General features: G+C 39.7%; 2 protein-coding genes and 1 pseudogene across 3 annotated transcripts; 2 read left to right on the forward strand and 1 right to left on the reverse strand.

The window, feature by feature from the left end:
- Positions 1-2658: 2658 nt before the first annotated feature.
- Positions 2659-3150, reverse strand: LOC108535343 (putative uncharacterized protein CXorf42). Its single transcript, XM_017881336.1, has one exon. The coding sequence runs from the start codon at positions 3019-3021 to the stop codon at positions 2659-2661; it is 363 nt and encodes a 120-aa protein (XP_017736825.1). The 5' UTR covers positions 3022-3150.
- A 5399-nt stretch (positions 3151-8549) lies between these two features.
- Positions 8550-14021, forward strand: LOC108535344 (transcriptional regulator Kaiso). Of its 2 annotated transcripts, XM_017881338.1 has the most exons (3): positions 8550-8842; positions 10520-10621; positions 11256-14015. In XM_017881338.1, the coding sequence occupies exon 3, from the start codon at positions 11258-11260 to the stop codon at positions 13274-13276; it is 2019 nt and encodes a 672-aa protein (XP_017736827.1). In that variant the 5' UTR covers positions 8550-8842; positions 10520-10621; positions 11256-11257; the 3' UTR covers positions 13277-14015. The 2 variants fall into 2 exon arrangements, with proteins under 2 accessions (XP_017736827.1, XP_017736826.1); XM_017881337.1 differs by lacking the exon at positions 10520-10621 and having other exon boundaries at positions 11256-14021.
- A 228-nt stretch (positions 14022-14249) lies between these two features.
- LOC108535345 (transcriptional regulator Kaiso-like) lies at positions 14250-16378 on the forward strand (annotated as a pseudogene).
- The last annotated feature ends 1163 nt before the right edge of the window (positions 16379-17541 follow it).

Genomic DNA, 17541 nt, shown 5'->3' on the forward strand with positions numbered 1-17541 from the left:
GGCAAAAAAAGCAAAACCCTGTCTCAAAAAAAAAAAAAAAAAAAAAAAGCATTAATATTTCACATAGTATTGGATACAGAAAAATTAACTAATCCAAACTACACTGGTATCTTCATTTTTAAAAAATCGCTGTGTAATACTATTATCTGGAATGCAATCTGCTCCTGGGTTGAGGAAAAAAATCAAAATATAAATGTATTATCTGTTTTAACACTGAACTCTTCTATTAATAGGAAATTAGCACCCCATGAATAAAATGTAAAGAAAACAATTAGCATGCTAAAATCCATGAGCAACATGTTTTAATTCTTAGGTATGTTAGACTCCCTTTAGTTCCTTCTAAAAAAAAAAGTACCTTACCTATCTGTTCTTTGGAGGACATTAATTTTTTTTGTATTTTAACGTTTGTCATTTATTGTTTTAATTTTTGCTGTTACTCATAAACTAAAAAAAGAAAACTAAGAGAGGTTCAATTTCCCCAAAGTTTAGCTGCTTTCATCTATAAAAATCCTCATAAAAGAAATATATTTGATTTCATTGCTTGAATAAATATTTTTTACTTCTTTATTCAGGGAAAAGGTATTGTAAGTATACAGAGTTAGACTCAGAGGGTTTCCCATTTCAAGAGCAGGCAATCTAAAAGTAAATATATGTCTAACCGTTCTTGGAATATGAGTATAGGGACCAAGGATGCCTGCCAGACTATAAAGACACACAGTCTTTGTGGTGTGAGGCACAAAATTAAGGCCCAATATTGTGGACTACCTTGACAATTGGGGAAACCAGGAGGGCTCCCAATAGCCTAACTGTGAATTCCCTTCTCCATTCTGCTCCTGCAAATAAGGTCCCCTAGCCAAATGACCCCGCTTCTCAAAGAGACCAGACGCAGTTCCATCTTATCTCTGGGTAGCAGATTTTAGTACACTGTCAGCCTGTGGAATTATTCAAACCAGCCAATTATATCCTTCCAAGGGGAAGCAGGTATTACCTCAATTTCTTGATACCACAAAGTCTACCTCCCACAGCCCCTGATTATTCACTGTCTTACCAACAGCAACCTCGGTGTGGCCCTTCGTGGCACGCTGTGTTCTCTCCCATTCCAGCTGTGAATATATGTGATTAATAAACCACTGTTGATCTCATCTGTCCTGTGTTCAGCTACTCCATAACACAAAGGGTGGGAATCCTTCCCTCATCAACCTGGTGAAGAGCAGATGACTGTAACAGTCCCTGCTGCTACCTGGTTTTATCTGTGCCTTAAGATAAATTATTTATCTTCTATGTGCACAAATGCAAATTTTACCCAAGTTGTTCTTATATCTTTTGGTTAGGATTCTAAAATAAGAAGTTTGTTTGATTGACACAGACTGGGAGGACCTTTCTATCCCAAAGGCAGGAGGGTTCCTCAGAGGAAAAGTGCAGTAGTTTCACTCACCTCTCCCACATGGGTAAAAAATGTGTATCTCTAAACTAACTCAGGACTGTTTTTACTGCTTCTGCTCCCAGGCATGAAACCCTAATAGCCAACACCTGTGAAATGTTAATTATGTTCAAGGCACTAAATCATTACAATAACCCTAAAAACGTCAGTACTATTTGTATCCCCCTTTTACAGGTGAAAAAAAAAAATGAAGCTTGGAGAAGTTACCAAGGCCAAACAGGTATTAAGTGGCAAAGTAAGGCTTACAAACTCAGAAAGTCTCAATCCAGAAGCAGTCCTTCTCATCACTATGCTTTATTATATCCCACTAGTGGAAGAAAAAGACTAATCATGACATCTCCCAACTGTTGGAATTTCAATCTATCCCTCAATACCTACAACGTTTTTAAATTTCTCATTTTTTAACTGTAGTGCATGTAAGGCACTCAGTATAGTACCTGAAACACTCAATAAACATTTGATATGAGTACTTACACAGCAATAATTATAACTATTTTCCTTCTCAAACCATCTACTTCACACTCCAATATTCACTCTCATTAGAGGAAAACTCATCTCACTCTCCTCTCATTCTTCAAGGTCAAGATTGAGACCACTTAAGACATTCCTCAAGGTAGCCACATCTGCAGTTTAGCACATCACTTTGCCCACATTCATCCAATTATCTCGTCTCAGAGGAAGGTATTCTCCTTTCCAATTTAAACCCTTAAGCTCAACCCTTTCCAACTCCCTACAAGGAACTTCCACTTAGCCTATTAGGATCTCAAACCGATAATTCACTCAACACACAACACATTCAGCAGGTTGAGCCCCTACTAAGTGCCAGGCATTGCAAATTCTGTAATGAATAAAATAGGGGTCCTCCTTTCCACGAGCTCAGTCTAGTGGAGAATAAAAATATGTTCACGAACGATAACACAAAACAAATGCTATACGTAGGTCTGTGACCCTTAGCCGTGTCTGCCCCGAGATGAGAGGCGAAAGAGGGTGGAGGGAGACCGGGACACCCTACAAAGAGGCCCAAGGATGAGTGAGAATGTAAAAGAGGAGAAGGGCGAACAAGGAGCTGCCGTGGATAGATTGCGGAAAAGGATGAAAATGGGTTCAGTGAAGGTAGAAGGAGCGAAATGCAAATGGTCAGAAGCGGGCTGAAAGATGAAGCGGACTCGCTGAACGCAAGCAGGCCCCTTAGAGCGAAGGTGAGGCCATGATATCACTCACCTCTGCCACGGGCTCACCTCCCTGTCCTCGTCCCGCAGGAGCGTGAGTAGTTGCCGCAATAGTCGCACGAGGAGGCAGAAGCGAAAGTGATGCCCCGCGGCGTAGAGAGCAGCTCTTGAGAATGGGACCACAAGTGGGAGCAGCAGGGCTGGTTTTGGGAGCCTTGGCTGAGCCCATTCCATTCCCCAGTCAGAGAGCAAGCGTTCCAGCGAGAGCTGCTCCCCGGCGGGGAATGGGAGGCTTTGCTGGCCTTGGGGCTCTTGGACAAACTGCAACGCATCCTCCCCGGAGCCCGAGGCCTCCCTCTCGGTACTACAGAACCGGACACTGGAGCTACTGCAGCTTCGAAAACGGCACATTCTCAGGAGCCTCAGCAGTATCAGTTGTCTTTGCTCCAAAAACCAAGCCCGCGCAACCGCTGGAAGCAAAGGAAACCATGGGAACTATTGCGAGTACGTTGGCAAAACATTTCCCCAGGCCTATGTGGCCAAGGTGAAGAGGTGTGTGTCTTGGTGTAAATAAACCTCCACTGCAACCGATTTCGCTCATTCTTTGGTTCCGCGTTGAGGCTCGCCAGGGTCTAAATCCGCATGGAGACCACGTCTTCCTTAGGCTCCTACTTGAAATAACTGAAGGGCAGGACGACAGGCCTCTGGAGACATTTCACAGAATGGTCATATCAACAACATAGTTAATTCTGTTCGTGTACAGGTGCTTTCCGTGAGTGTGTGTATTACATGGTCTATAATATTGGGCACACTCTGTATCGTGTGTATAAATTATGTACATTTGGTTATGTGTGTATATATATGTACATAGATAATAAATAGGACTGGCTCAAACAGATTCACATATTTTTTCAGTCTATTTGAAGTAAAAGAAAAATCTGAGATGGGAAGAAAAGGGACAAAGTATTCAAAGTATTTCGTACACAACTTAAAGTGTGTTTATTTCAGTGTTGTCAGATTTATTAATAGCAAAAAGAAATATACAGTAGGCCCACTTATCTTTGAATTTCAAATAAAGAATAATGTTTTAGTATAAGTATGTTCCATACAATAATACAGTAGAAAGTGACTACTTTCTATTAAAGATGAGGTGATAGCCACTGTTGTACTTCTTCCTTCCTCTCCCACTACTTCTAAAATTTGTTTCTTATATTCTTTTTTGTTTGCTTATTTTGTTTTGTTTTGTTTTGAGACGGAGTCTCACTCTGTCACCCAGGCTGGAATGCAATGGTGCGATCTCAGCTCACTGCAACCTCCACCTCCTGGGTTCAAGTGATTCTCCTGCCTCAGCCTCCCAAGTAGCTGGGATTACGGGTGCCTGCCACCACACTCGGCTAATTTGTGTATTTTTAGAAGAGATGGGGTTTCATCACGTTGGCCCCGCTGGTCTTGAACTCCTGACCTCAGGTGATCCTCCCACCTCAGCCTCCCAAAGTGCTGGGATTACAGGCATGAGCCACTGCCCCCGGCCTTGTTCCTTATATTCTAAGGCTTTTTGCTTGCTGTTTGAGAAAGGGAAGTGGGAGCAGCTCCTGATATCCACAAACTGACCTCGCACTTACAATTAGGCATGTTCTTCTCTTGTTGAACATAAACTCACAAAACACCAACCCAAGACAAGATCACTGGGAGCCTGACCAAGTGAGACAAAACAAGACCACTTCACAAGCTTGTGCAAGCACAGACAAAAATAAGTTCACTGTGACACCCAGAAAACACCAAACACCCCCTCTTGGCCAAGATAGGTCACTGCTACTTTGCCAGTTAATGTACATCTTTATCCTCCCTCTAGTCTGCCCTCCCTATAAATAAGATTTATTGAAATGTGCAATCATACAATTGCCCCTGCTTTCTGATGGATCTGAGATGGAACTCCTGCTTCCTAGACCTTCCCCCAAATTGTCCAAATTCTATAATAGGTTCGTTCTAACAACTTCTTACTAAAACACATCATAGTTACCTATAGTGTGTGTTGTCCCTCCCTGGACTAAGAGTAATAAATCCAACTTGTCAACTATGGGTATGTTTCTGGTAGTCTGTGGTTGAAGGGCACTGACACATTCCACTGCCTAAAATGTTCTTCCCCAGATATTTATATGGCCCTTTACCTTAGTTCATTCCATTCTTTGCCCATACATCATCTTTTCAGAGAGGCTGTCCCTGACCACACAATTTACAATAACACCTTCATCATTCTCTATCCCTTTACTCTATTTTTCTTCATAGCACTTACTACTTTCTGATATTGTATTATATATTTAGATTATATATACACAAATGTTGATTGTATGTCTCTTCCATTATAAGTTCCATGAAGACCAATATTTCAACTTGATAATAATTATATCCACAGTGTCTACAACATTGCCTGGCACAAAGTAAGCACCAAATGATATATATTTAATATGTATTGAAAAAATGAATGAAGTTTACAGTGTTGGGGTTTATAAGTTTCATTGTCACATAATCAATCTGTTGTTTGGGCTTAGTCTTCCACTTAAATAGATTGGCTTACTGCAAAATCTCCATTCTTAATTCTTTATTTGGACTCATTTCTTATTTGATTTGACTTCATATATTGCCAAGTAATTTTTCACAAATGACTCATGGGCAGTATATTCCCTCAATTTTGTTCAAGTTTGGAATAAGCCGTCTGTTGCTTTTTTTGGTAGATTGTATTATTGTTAGCAATTATCAACTCCTCCTTTTCCAGTAGGAGAGTTATATATCCCTAACCAATTGACTTTGGAAAGTTTTAAGAAAAAAGGGCAATACGCAGTATTAGACAGGTCACTTAGAGAGAGAGTTGTTGGGATGAAGCAGAAAAGGGGATAGTGGTGAAAAAGCAACATATATTTGGCACTTATTGGGTTCCAGACACTCATTCATTCAGCATTAAGCAGCCATCTCTATCTACAATTTGTTGGGCCAAGGGATGCTTCACAAATAAGTTAATACTTGAGATGGGTTTTTTATGGAAGACCAGGCACTTGCCAGGAACTAACCAGACAACATGTTAAGTGAGGTGTAGCTATGAAGGAAATGACTATTCCAAGCTCAGGGCTCCAGGCTCAGACTTGAAGGCAGTAAATTGCATGGCATATTCTGGAAACTGTGAGCAGTTTGACACTATGCGTAGTTAATTCATTTAATCCTCAAAGTGACTCTGTGGGAAGGTATTATTATCCCTATTTTACAGATGAAGAATCAGGCTCAAGATCAAAGAGCTAGTAAGTGGCAGTATCAGAATTCCAACCCACTCACATCTTCTCCTTAAGATTTTGTTTCTTCTACTCTACCTTACTAGGGTTTCTGCAGATCCCATGGAGTGACCTTACCAAATCTGTATCCATAAGCATAACATATAGGAAGGGCTCTAAGACTGAATGAGTGTCACTTTATCTTTTGTCATCAATTAATATATATTAAGCACCCACAAGATTGTTGGCATTTTAACACAGGAGAGGACAGTTGCTACCCTCATGGAATTCATAATCAAATTCAAAAGGCAAGCAAACACTGACAATATGGCTATAAAACCTAACTCATTCCATTTTCAGCCAATAAAACCTTTCTAGAATGTGAAACAATTGATACCTCCAAATCCATTTGATACAGGTTGTTGTCTGACCTCAGGTGATCCTCCCACCTCAGCCTCCCAAAATGAGTTCTTGTTGTTTGAAGTAGGTTTCAAACTACTGAGTTGTTTGAAGTAGGGTTAAGCCCTCCAGATTAAAAACAAAAGTAAAAGTAAAATAACTAGCTGAGAAACAGAAAATTAATTAAACTTTCTGGTGATCCTGTCCCAAAGATGATCATTAAGGCCACTCAGGCTTCTTGGTCTGTTCTGCTTTCCTACAAATAAAATTCCTTTCCTGACCATTGGATCCCCTTTCATTATAGGTAGCTTTTAAACTTGTTTAGTTTTAGCTTGGTTAGGGGGTGAGAGACACAGCAAGAAGGGAAGAGAAGGTTTGCTGTGCTTTGAATGAACAGGTTTCATCATATGTCAGTTGGTCTTCCAAACTTTTAAAACACTTTCAGGAAAGTGACAAAGGCAAGGTAATTCTGTTGCCAGCCTCAGTGATGTAAATGCTGGTGCAAAATAAATTGTATTGTGCCTTCCAATTTACTGACAGGTGACCAACAAACATGACATCTAGAGTGGCATCTATGGCCACTGTAATCTGTATTTCAAAGATACGTCTTATTTTAGTTTTCATCAATTAAGCCCCTGAAAGATAAATAGATCCTAAACTTTCAAGAAATACCTGGTTCTAATTACTAAGATTTTTTTTTTACTACTAAGTTTTGGGGAGGATAACTCAGAAAATGGTTATTAAGTACTCAGTTGCCAGGAAAAATACTAATCTGCCTTAGTTTATTTTACAACAGCATACTTCTATTTGCCATGAAATATCTTTATAGTAAACAATGAAACTTTCATAATGTTAAGTCCTAATCAAAAATCAATAATGCAATAATTCCCACATAGTTTGCATTCCCATAATACAAAATCTTGGAGAAGAGCTTAAGAAATTGCATATTTCCATGTGAAATACAGCTATATTATACCACTTTGATGTTTTATTATACCATGTGGCTTTACTTTATTGAGGAGGATGAAGAATAGATTAGGGATGGGTAGATGATGACATCCATGTCTGATTTCCTGTCAGAGAAAATTAGATATAGTTAGATCTGTTTTCAGTCTAATATCCTGATGGACATTTTCAGCAAGATTTTTTTTTAGGAAAGAAGCACATGGAATTCTACCTGGCAAGGTATTAATAGGTACAAATTTATAGATTTTGGAAATGAATGGCAGTATTACGCTATAAGATCTTTTTAAAAAGATAAGGAAGGTAATGAATGGCCTTAATTATGGCATGAAAAAAAGTTACTATTTGGTTTCCTTGGTTGAATATATATTCAATAGCCTAAGAGGGAAATATTTTGCTCTCCAAACACCCATCCTGTTGTCTCATTCATTATGGTACTCAGTTGGAAGGGTATTAGCAGAGGATTTTAAAAAATTATGTAACTCACAATGTATTTTTTCAGTCATTAATCACTGAACACTTACTATGTGTCAGACACTAAAACCCTCTGAAGATGAAATGCTATGGAAATAGTAATAATAAAAAATTAAAATAGTAATAATAAAAAATTAAAAATGCAAGTGTTAATATTATTAATCTTTCAAGATACAGGTCAAATGACAGCACTCGATTTGCTATTCTCTTCTCTGCTTCTACACCTTGTACAAATATTTTTGTCCATGTTTGTGTACCGACCTACTGAGCTCCCTAAAGAGGTAGAGACCTTTGGGTTATTCATTTTTGTATTCCCGAGAGCCTAACATAGGGTTTTTGCTACAGATCAAGCAAGGGGTTAGTAAATGCTGGTTGAAATGAGGGAATTAACATAGTACTGCATCATTTAGTATTCAATTAAGAAGACAGTTGTCCAAACACTAAATTTCTTTCTTAAAAGTAGTTACTGTAATGTAGTTGCTGTCTTGTTATCCCAGAACTTTAATTACCATAAGACGTTCTTAATTCATATTTGATTGTATGTATTCTGATTATATTTCAAGATGGTTTATCATCTAGCAAACAGTCTAATAGAGCACATTCAAACTTGCAAGAGAAATGAAACCTGTATAGTCTCTAAAAGTTTGTAGGCCCTAGAAGTTCACATTGAATTTCGATGAAAACGACTCGCGTCCCTTCCATCCAATTGCTTGCGACTGCCTTACCGATCTTTCCCTTTCCTTTTTTCCCACCCTTTCGCCCTCCGGAAAGAGCCGAACACACAAGAGCTTCCCAGTCTTCCTCCGCCCCCTTGCGGAAAGAGCCGAAGGCAGAGCACGGCGCCGAGGTGGAGCCGCCTCAAGCTCGGGCCCTTCCGGACCACCCCGGCCTGCGCTCGGAAGAGGAGGGCGCCTTTGACTTGAGCGCTTCGCCCCCGCGCTGTGCCCTCTGTCGGCGGCGTGGGGCAGCTGTAGCAGCGTTGGCGGCAGGAGGCGGCGGCCGCGTCGACGTCGACCCAGACTGGAGCGACGTTTAAAGAAGGGGCAGAATCGCCGGGGAGTGCGGCTTCTTCTTGTTGGGGGACTCCCAGCCTTCCGCGCGTCCCAAGGTGGAGAAGCGGCGGCGCCGCGAAGCAGGTGAGGACCCGGCCCCAATCCGGGAGGGGGCGAAGGAGCGCGCTTGCCTTCTCAGTCCCTGGGCCGCGCCTGCGTTTGCATTCGCCTCACTTGAACCAGGAAGCGGCAGAGTCGGAGGCTCCGCTCCTCCGGCTCTTTCTTTGTGTGGGCCGGGGAGTGAAGGAGGGGACGAGCCGCGAGGGCCGCGGCGCGGTCCCCTTCGCCGTTAGGGGCCGAGGGGCTGCCGGTGCCCTGGGTAGGCCCCGGGGCGTGGGGAGCCCATCACAGAGACCCACTTGGCTTTTCCCTCGCCCCTCTCCCTGCTTTTTTGTGCCTCTTTTACTCTCCCAGCCCCTACTTTGATTTAGAGCTTTTCTGCCGGGCCCATCCTCCCCTTCCGTCCCCTTCTCCGGGCACAACAATGCCGCCTGCTTCGCTTTATCCGCCCCCAACACCCCACCCTGCCTTTCGCCACCTTCTACTTTCCTTGGTACCCCATATTCCTCCCGCCTTCACTCTGCTGTTTGTACCTCCATCTGTATTTGCAAGAAGCTTGCTTTGCACGTGAATTGGGGTTAAAAACCTCGGTTGCAGCTGGCAGGGTCCATATGGGGAAGAGGGAGGTGGAGGAAGGGGGATGAGGTTCAGCTGCCGCAGGGAGCCGCGTGTCGGTTTGTTTCACTCCCTCGCGGATGGCTTTTATCTCTTTTTCACCGTCACCAGCTCCTCCAAACCGGCCCTCGGTCAAGGGTTTCACAGTGATGTGGAATGGCTTTTCCACAGGCGAATAGCAGATCTTTGGGGTGGGTTCAGACCGACTTGTGCTGTCCCTGGGCCCACCCTGACAGGGAGGAGGGGGACACATAAACGAAACGAAACCGAGTTCCAGCGTCACCTGGACACGTACATTTGACGCATTCCCATATTGGAAGAACCCGTGTGCAACTGACAAAAATTGCGTGCCATTTTCAGAAACCCTGTCTTTCCACTTAAAATCGACTTCTGTCGAAATGCCCGTATTTCGGAAGCCCTGGTTTTTGGCAAACTGTCCAAAGGTCACCCTTTCTGATGATGATACCTTTATGGTAACCTGGAATTCCTTGGTACTGTTAACATGCAACACCTTCTAATAATGTTTTAAATCTTTGATTTTAGACTTTTGCCTGCTGTTTGTTCTTAGGGTATCATTTTGAAAAATTTAGACAGAATTGCCCTCCACGTGTATGTAACTTAAGCATTGTGACATCTATACCTTTTTGGTAACTTCAAAGGGAGAGAATAGTAATAAAAATATTTCTTCACTAAAATTACTTGTCAACTAATTGTTAATATATAATATCCATGTATTAAAATATATCCATATATAATCATATGTATGGATATTATATGTATATTTAATATATGGGTTTTTTAAAACTCTGGCCTCTTTGTTACCGGAAAGATCTTCTGCAAAGTGCAAAAAATGATGTTTTGCTAGTGCTACACAACAATGCATTCTGACATCATCCCCTTTTTCTAGCGTAATCTATTCCAATAAGTTAATGTTTTCATTTTCATTAACTCATTTGGTGTGAAAACGTTCTCATACGAATGCACATAATTCTTTACCAACAAAATGAAATGTTTCGTGTTTTCTTGGAAGTGGGCATTTAGAAATGGTAAACTTTCCTTTTCCTTTGTCATATTTTTTCATGATAGTGTCTGTTGACTTCACTTGGCACTGTTTAACATTCCACCTCTGGAAATTGTAAAGATGGAGAGATGAGGGGAAGGGACAAGGGGATGAAGAAAGAGGAAAGGGTAAGAAAGATGTTTAATAGTTTATCAAGATGAGGCACCCCAATTTAAATAACAGAAACATAATGGGACGTTGGGAGGTAATAATTGTCAGTGTTTATAAATGTCATTGGCTCCAGGGTGTAGATTCTGCGTATATTCTTAAAGATTAGTTAAGAGTATGACTTTCAGACACAGTATTGCACGCACTGAGCTTTTCTGACATTTAAATCATTTACAGAGAAATAACTTCTGTGTGTTCATGATGATTTTCCTTAATTTTGACAGTTAAAAATCAACTCTTACCTCTTCTTGGAGAGAAAACCCAAAATTGGGACTAAGAAAATTAATTCTAATCTTTAAAATCACTTAGTGGAGATGCATGTATCTAATATTCAAAAGAATGTGACTATGGAGATTACTGTTCAAATCTCTATAACAGTGTAAAACTTGCTCAACTTAGGAACAAGCCATGAGATTTGACACTTGTTCCAAAAGCCAACCTGTATGAACAATTTCTGTAAAAGCCAAAAAATTATGCCAAACTTTGGTTAAAACTTGAATAAACTAATGATGCTGCAGCTTAAATTCTAAATGATAAGCACTTTTGTTTTTTCTCTCTAATTCTTTCCCATCCCCTCCTCTCTTTCTCTTAAAGGCATGGAGAGTAGAAAACTGATTTCTGCTACAGACATTCAGTACTCTGGCAGTCTGCTGAACTCCTTGAATGAGCAACGTGGCCATGGACTCTTCTGTGATGTTACCGTTATTGTGGAAGACCGAAAATTCCGGGCCCACAAGAATATTCTTTCAGCTTCTAGTACCTACTTCCATCAGCTCTTCTCTGTTGCTGGGCAAGTTGTTGAACTGAGCTTTATAAGAGCAGAGATCTTTGCAGAAATTCTCAATTATATCTATAGTTCTAAAATTGTTCGTGTTAGATCAGATTTGCTTGATGAGTTAATTAAATCAGGGCAGTTATTAGGAGTGAAATTTATAGCAGAGCTTGGTGTCCCATTGTCACAGGTTAAAAGCATCTCAGGTACAGCTCAGGATGGTAATACTGAACCTTTACCTCCTGATTCTGGTGACAAGAACCTTGTAATACAGAAATCAAAAGATGAAGCCCAAGATAACGGGGCTACTATAATGCCTATTATAACAGAGTCTTTTTCATTATCTGCCGAAGATTATGAAATGAAAAAGATCATTGTTACCGATTCTGATGATGATGATGATGATGTCATTTTTTGCTCCGAGATTCTGCCCACAAAGGAGACTTTGCCAAGTAATAACACAGTGGCACAGGTCCAATCTAACCCAGGCCCTATTGCTATTTCAGATGTTGCACCTAGTGCTAGCAATAACTCTCCCCCTTTAACAAATATCACACCTACTCAGAAACTTCCTACTCCTGTGAATCAGGCAACTCTGAGCCAAACACAAGGAAGTGAAAAATTGTTGGTATCTTCAGCTCCAACACATCTGACTCCTAATATTATTTTGTTAAATCAGACACCACTTTCTACACCACCAAATGTCAGTTCTTCACTTCCAAATCATATACCCTCTTCAATCAATTTACTTGTGCAGAATCAGCAGACACCAAACAGTGCTATTTTAACAGGAAACAAGGCCAATGAAGAGGAGGAGGAGGAAATTATAGATGATGATGATGACACTATTAGCTCCAGTCCTGACTCGGCCGTCAGTAATACATCTTTGGTCCCACAGGCTGATACCTCCCAAAATACCAGTTTTGATGGATCATTAATACAGAAGATGCAGATTCCTACACTTCTTCAAGAACCACTTTCCAATTCCTTAAAAATTTCAGATATAATTACTAGAAATACCAGTGATCCAGGCTTAGGATCAAAACATCTAATGGAGGGTCAGAAGATCATTACTTTAGATACAGCTACTGAAATTGAAGGCTTATCGACTGGTTGCAAGGTTTATGCAAATATCGGTGAAGATACTTATGATATAGTGATCCCTGTCAAAGATGACCCTGATGAAGGGGAGGCCAGACTTGAGAATGAAATACCAAAAACGTCTGGCAGCGAGATGGCAAACAAACGTATGAAAGTAAAACATGATGATCACTATGAGTTAATAGTAGATGGAAGGGTCTATTATATCTGTATTGTATGCAAAAGGTCATATGTCTGTCTGACAAGCTTGCGGAGACATTTTAACATTCATTCTTGGGAGAAGAAGTATCCGTGCCGTTACTGTGAGAAGGTATTTCCTCTTGCAGAATATCGCACAAAGCATGAAATTCATCACACAGGGGAGCGAAGGTATCAGTGTTTGGCCTGTGGCAAATCTTTCATCAACTATCAGTTTATGTCTTCACATATAAAGTCAGTTCATAGTCAAGATCCTTCTGGGGACTCAAAGCTTTATCGTTTACATCCATGCAGGTCTTTACAAATTAGACAATATGCATATCTTTCCGATAGATCAAGCACTATGCCTGCAATGAAGGATGATGGTATTGGGTATAAGGTTGACACTGGAAAAGAACCTCCAGTAGGGACCACTACATCTACTCAGAACAAGCCAATGACCTGGGAAGATATTTTTATTCAGCAGGAAAATGATTCAATTTTTAAACAAAATGTAACAGATGGCAGTACTGAGTTTGAATTTATAATACCAGAATCTTACTAAACTCCTTTGAAATACTAGAAAGTTGTGTTTTGGATGATGGGGCAGGGGTTTCAGAAGATCTGTAAAACAAGGTGCAAATAAGTTAATTTGATCTGCCACATTATCTGAAAGAAGTGTAGTGGGATTTTTGTTGATAATTTTTAGAAGCAAATTTTTCTGAAAGTTTTGACTAGAAGTGAGACCCCCTCCCCAAGTATCTGTTTATATAGTTAGTTTTCAGCTCATTTAAAAGGCAAAAATTAAAAGCTTGGAGAGATAGTTTTCTGAATAGAATTTGAAGCAGTCTGAATGTTCTTTGAAAATAACTGGAGTTATTAGCATACCCTAGTACATCTTACAACTTTCCCCTTCCATGTTAGCACTTTACTGCTGAATTCTCAATTTTCTTAACATTGAGACAATAAATGTGTGTTTTGTCTTGTATATGGCATAAAGAGTAAATAAGTTTTAGAGTTGTTCTGGAAAATGTCAGAATAAGTCTCTGCTTGGGTTGTGTAATCTGCTAGTCCAAGCGGACAGCAACCTCCTGCTACCCTCTCTCCCTGAAAATAGCCATGCAGACAAGTCTCTCATCTGAAGAACAAATTAGATTTAGCTAATCAGAATTAATCTTTGCTTTCATTGCCATAGTCTGTAAAAGACTTTGGTGGCTAGACCACTTTATACCTTTGCAATGTGGTCTCTGGGGGCAAAAAACTAACGAAAAAAAAAAAATCTCTGTAATGGCGGATAGGAGGAGATGAAANCTATAACAGTGTAAAACTTGCTCAACTTAGGAACAAGCCATGAGATTTGACACTTGTTCCAAAAGCCAACCTGTATGAACAATTTCTGTAAAAGCCAAAAAATTATGCCAAACTTTGGTTAAAACTTGAATAAACTAATGATGCTGCAGCTTAAATTCTAAATGATAAGCACTTTTGTTTTTTCTCTCTAATTCTTTCCCATCCCCTCCTCTCTTTCTCTTAAAGGCATGGAGAGTAGAAAACTGATTTCTGCTACAGACATTCAGTACTCTGGCAGTCTGCTGAACTCCTTGAATGAGCAACGTGGCCATGGACTCTTCTGTGATGTTACCGTTATTGTGGAAGACCGAAAATTCCGGGCCCACAAGAATATTCTTTCAGCTTCTAGTACCTACTTCCATCAGCTCTTCTCTGTTGCTGGGCAAGTTGTTGAACTGAGCTTTATAAGAGCAGAGATCTTTGCAGAAATTCTCAATTATATCTATAGTTCTAAAATTGTTCGTGTTAGATCAGATTTGCTTGATGAGTTAATTAAATCAGGGCAGTTATTAGGAGTGAAATTTATAGCAGAGCTTGGTGTCCCATTGTCACAGGTTAAAAGCATCTCAGGTACAGCTCAGGATGGTAATACTGAACCTTTACCTCCTGATTCTGGTGACAAGAACCTTGTAATACAGAAATCAAAAGATGAAGCCCAAGATAACGGGGCTACTATAATGCCTATTATAACAGAGTCTTTTCATTATCTGCCGAAGATTATGAAATGAAAAGATCATTGTTACCGATTCTGATGATGATGATGATGATGTCATTTTTTGCTCCGAGATTCTGCCCACAAAGGAGACTTTGCCAAGTAATAACACAGTGGCACAGGTCCAATCTAACCCAGGCCCTATTGCTATTTCAGATGTTGCACCTAGTGCTAGCAATAACTCTCCCCTTTAACAAATATCACACCTACTCAGAAACTTCCTACTCCTGTGAATCAGGCAACTCTGAGCCAAACACAAGGAAGTGAAAATTGTTGGTATCTTCAGCTCCAACACATCTGACTCCTAATATTATTTTGTTAAATCAGACACCACTTTCTACACCACCAAATGTCAGTTCTTCACTTCCAAATCATATACCCTCTTCAATCAATTTACTTGTGCAGAATCAGCAGACACCAAACAGTGCTATTTTAACAGGAAACAAGGCCAATGAAGAGGAGGAGGAGGAAATTATAGATGATGATGATGACACTATTAGCTCCAGTCCTGACTCGGCCGTCAGTAATACATCTTTGGTCCCACAGGCTGATACCTCCCAAAATACCAGTTTTGATGGATCATTAATACAGAAGATGCAGATTCCTACACTTCTTCAAGAACCACTTTCCAATTCCTTAAAATTTCAGATATAATTACTAGAAATACCAGTGATCCAGGCTTAGGATCAAAACATCTAATGGAGGGTCAGAAGATCATTACTTTAGATACAGCTACTGAAATTGAAGGCTTATCGACTGGTTGCAAGGTTTATGCAAATATCGGTGAAGATACTTATGATATAGTGATCCCTGTCAAAGATGACCCTGATGAAGGGGAGGCCAGACTTGAGAATGAAATACCAAAACGTCTGGCAGCGAGATGGCAAACAAACGTATGAAAGTAAAACATGATGATCACTATGAGTTAATAGTAGATGGAAGGGTCTATTATATCTGTATTGTATGCAAAAGGTCATATGTCTGTCTGACAAGCTTGCGGAGACATTTTAACATTCATTCTTGGGAGAAGAAGTATCCGTGCCGTTACTGTGAGAAGGTATTTCCTCTTGCAGAATATCGCACAAAGCATGAAATTCATCACACAGGGGAGCGAAGGTATCAGTGTTTGGCCTGTGGCAAATCTTTCATCAACTATCAGTTTATGTCTTCACATATAAAGTCAGTTCATAGTCAAGATCCTTCTGGGGACTCAAAGCTTTATCGTTTACATCCATGCAGGTCTTTACAAATTAGACAATATGCATATCTTTCCGATAGATCAAGCACTATGCCTGCAATGAAGGATGATGGTATTGGGTATAAGGTTGACACTGGAAAAGAACCTCCAGTAGGGACCACTACATCTACTCAGAACAAGCCAATGACCTGGGAAGATATTTTATTCAGCAGGAAAATGATTCAATTTTAAACAAAATGTAACAGATGGCAGTACTGAGTTTGAATTTATAATACCAGAATCTTACTAAACTCCTTTGAAATACTAGAAAGTTGTGTTTTGGATGATGGGGCAGGGGTTTCAGAAGATCTGTAAAACAAGGTGCAAATAAGTTAATTTGATCTGCCACATTATCTGAAAGAAGTGTAGTGGGATTTTGTTGATAATTTTAGAAGCAAATTTTCTGAAAGTTTTGACTAGAAGTGAGACCCCTCCCCAAGTATCTGTTTATATAGTTAGTTTTCAGCTCATTTAAAAGGCAAAATTAAAAGCTTGGAGAGATAGTTTTCTGAATAGAATTTGAAGCAGTCTGAATGTTCTTTGAAAATAACTGGAGTTATTAGCATACCCTAGTACATCTTACAACTTTCCCCTTCCATGTTAGCACTTTACTGCTGAATTCTCAATTTTCTTAACATTGAGACAATAAATGTGTGTTTTGTCTTGTATATGGCATAAAGAGTAAATAAGTTTTAGAGTTGTTCTGGAAAATGTCAGAATAAGTCTCTGCTTGGGTTGTGTAATCTGCTAGTCCAAGCGGACAGCAACCTCCTGCTACCCTCTCTCCCTGAAAATAGCCATGCAGACAAGTCTCTCATCTGAAGAACAAATTAGATTTAGCTAATCAGAATTAATCTTTGCTTTCATTGCCATAGTCTGTAAAAGACTTTGGTGGCTAGACCACTTTATACCTTTGCAATGTGGTCTCTGGGGCAAAAAACTAACGAAAAAAAAAAATCTCTGTAATGGCGGATAGGAGGAGATGAAAAGTTCTGTTGCATGTATTTTTAATTCTCTGGCTACCACATTGTAGAGAATGGAATGAAGATTTCCTTTTTGCTTCTTATGGTTAAAAATATTCCCATGAAAATTTTCAAATTTTGAATCTGAAAGCCACCAAATGAATCTTTATGTATAAATCCTTGTAAATGATAGATTCCATGGGTGAGACTTTACATATTTTGGGTGGGAGGCTACTGGCATATATTTTTAAATGTTCATATTATGTAGAATCTCCAATAGGAAGTCTTTATTTGAAATAGTTGAATCAGTGATCTAGTATTTTCCTTTCAGCAAGATTTGTTAGGTTTTTACCCCTTCTAAAATAAGTTTTATTCCATCTGCAAATTGCTGCAATATTATAGCAATCAGAAACTACATAAGGAATGTTATATAGGCTTGTCAGTTCCCATTTTTCTTGACAACAATAAATACCACTTTTCTTTTTTTTTAAAATGACACATATTTAAACACTTAGAAAATAAAGTTAACACTTACTGAAGTGCTAGTACTAAAATGTGCTAGTACTAAA

Source organism: Rhinopithecus bieti, unplaced genomic scaffold, assembly GCF_001698545.2.
Source record: "Rhinopithecus bieti isolate Rb0 unplaced genomic scaffold, ASM169854v2 scaffold_13198, whole genome shotgun sequence".
NCBI classification, from domain to species: Eukaryota; Metazoa; Chordata; class Mammalia; order Primates; family Cercopithecidae; genus Rhinopithecus; species Rhinopithecus bieti.

Bases quoted from the DNA above. Each gene is read 5' to 3' on its own strand.
- LOC108535343 (XM_017881336.1), bottom strand. From the start codon at position 3,021: ATGTGCCGTTTTCGAAGCTGCAGTAGCTCCAGTGTCCGGTTCTGTAGT.
- LOC108535344 (XM_017881337.1), top strand. From the start codon at position 11,258: ATGGAGAGTAGAAAACTGATTTCTGCTACAGACATTCAGTACTCTGGC.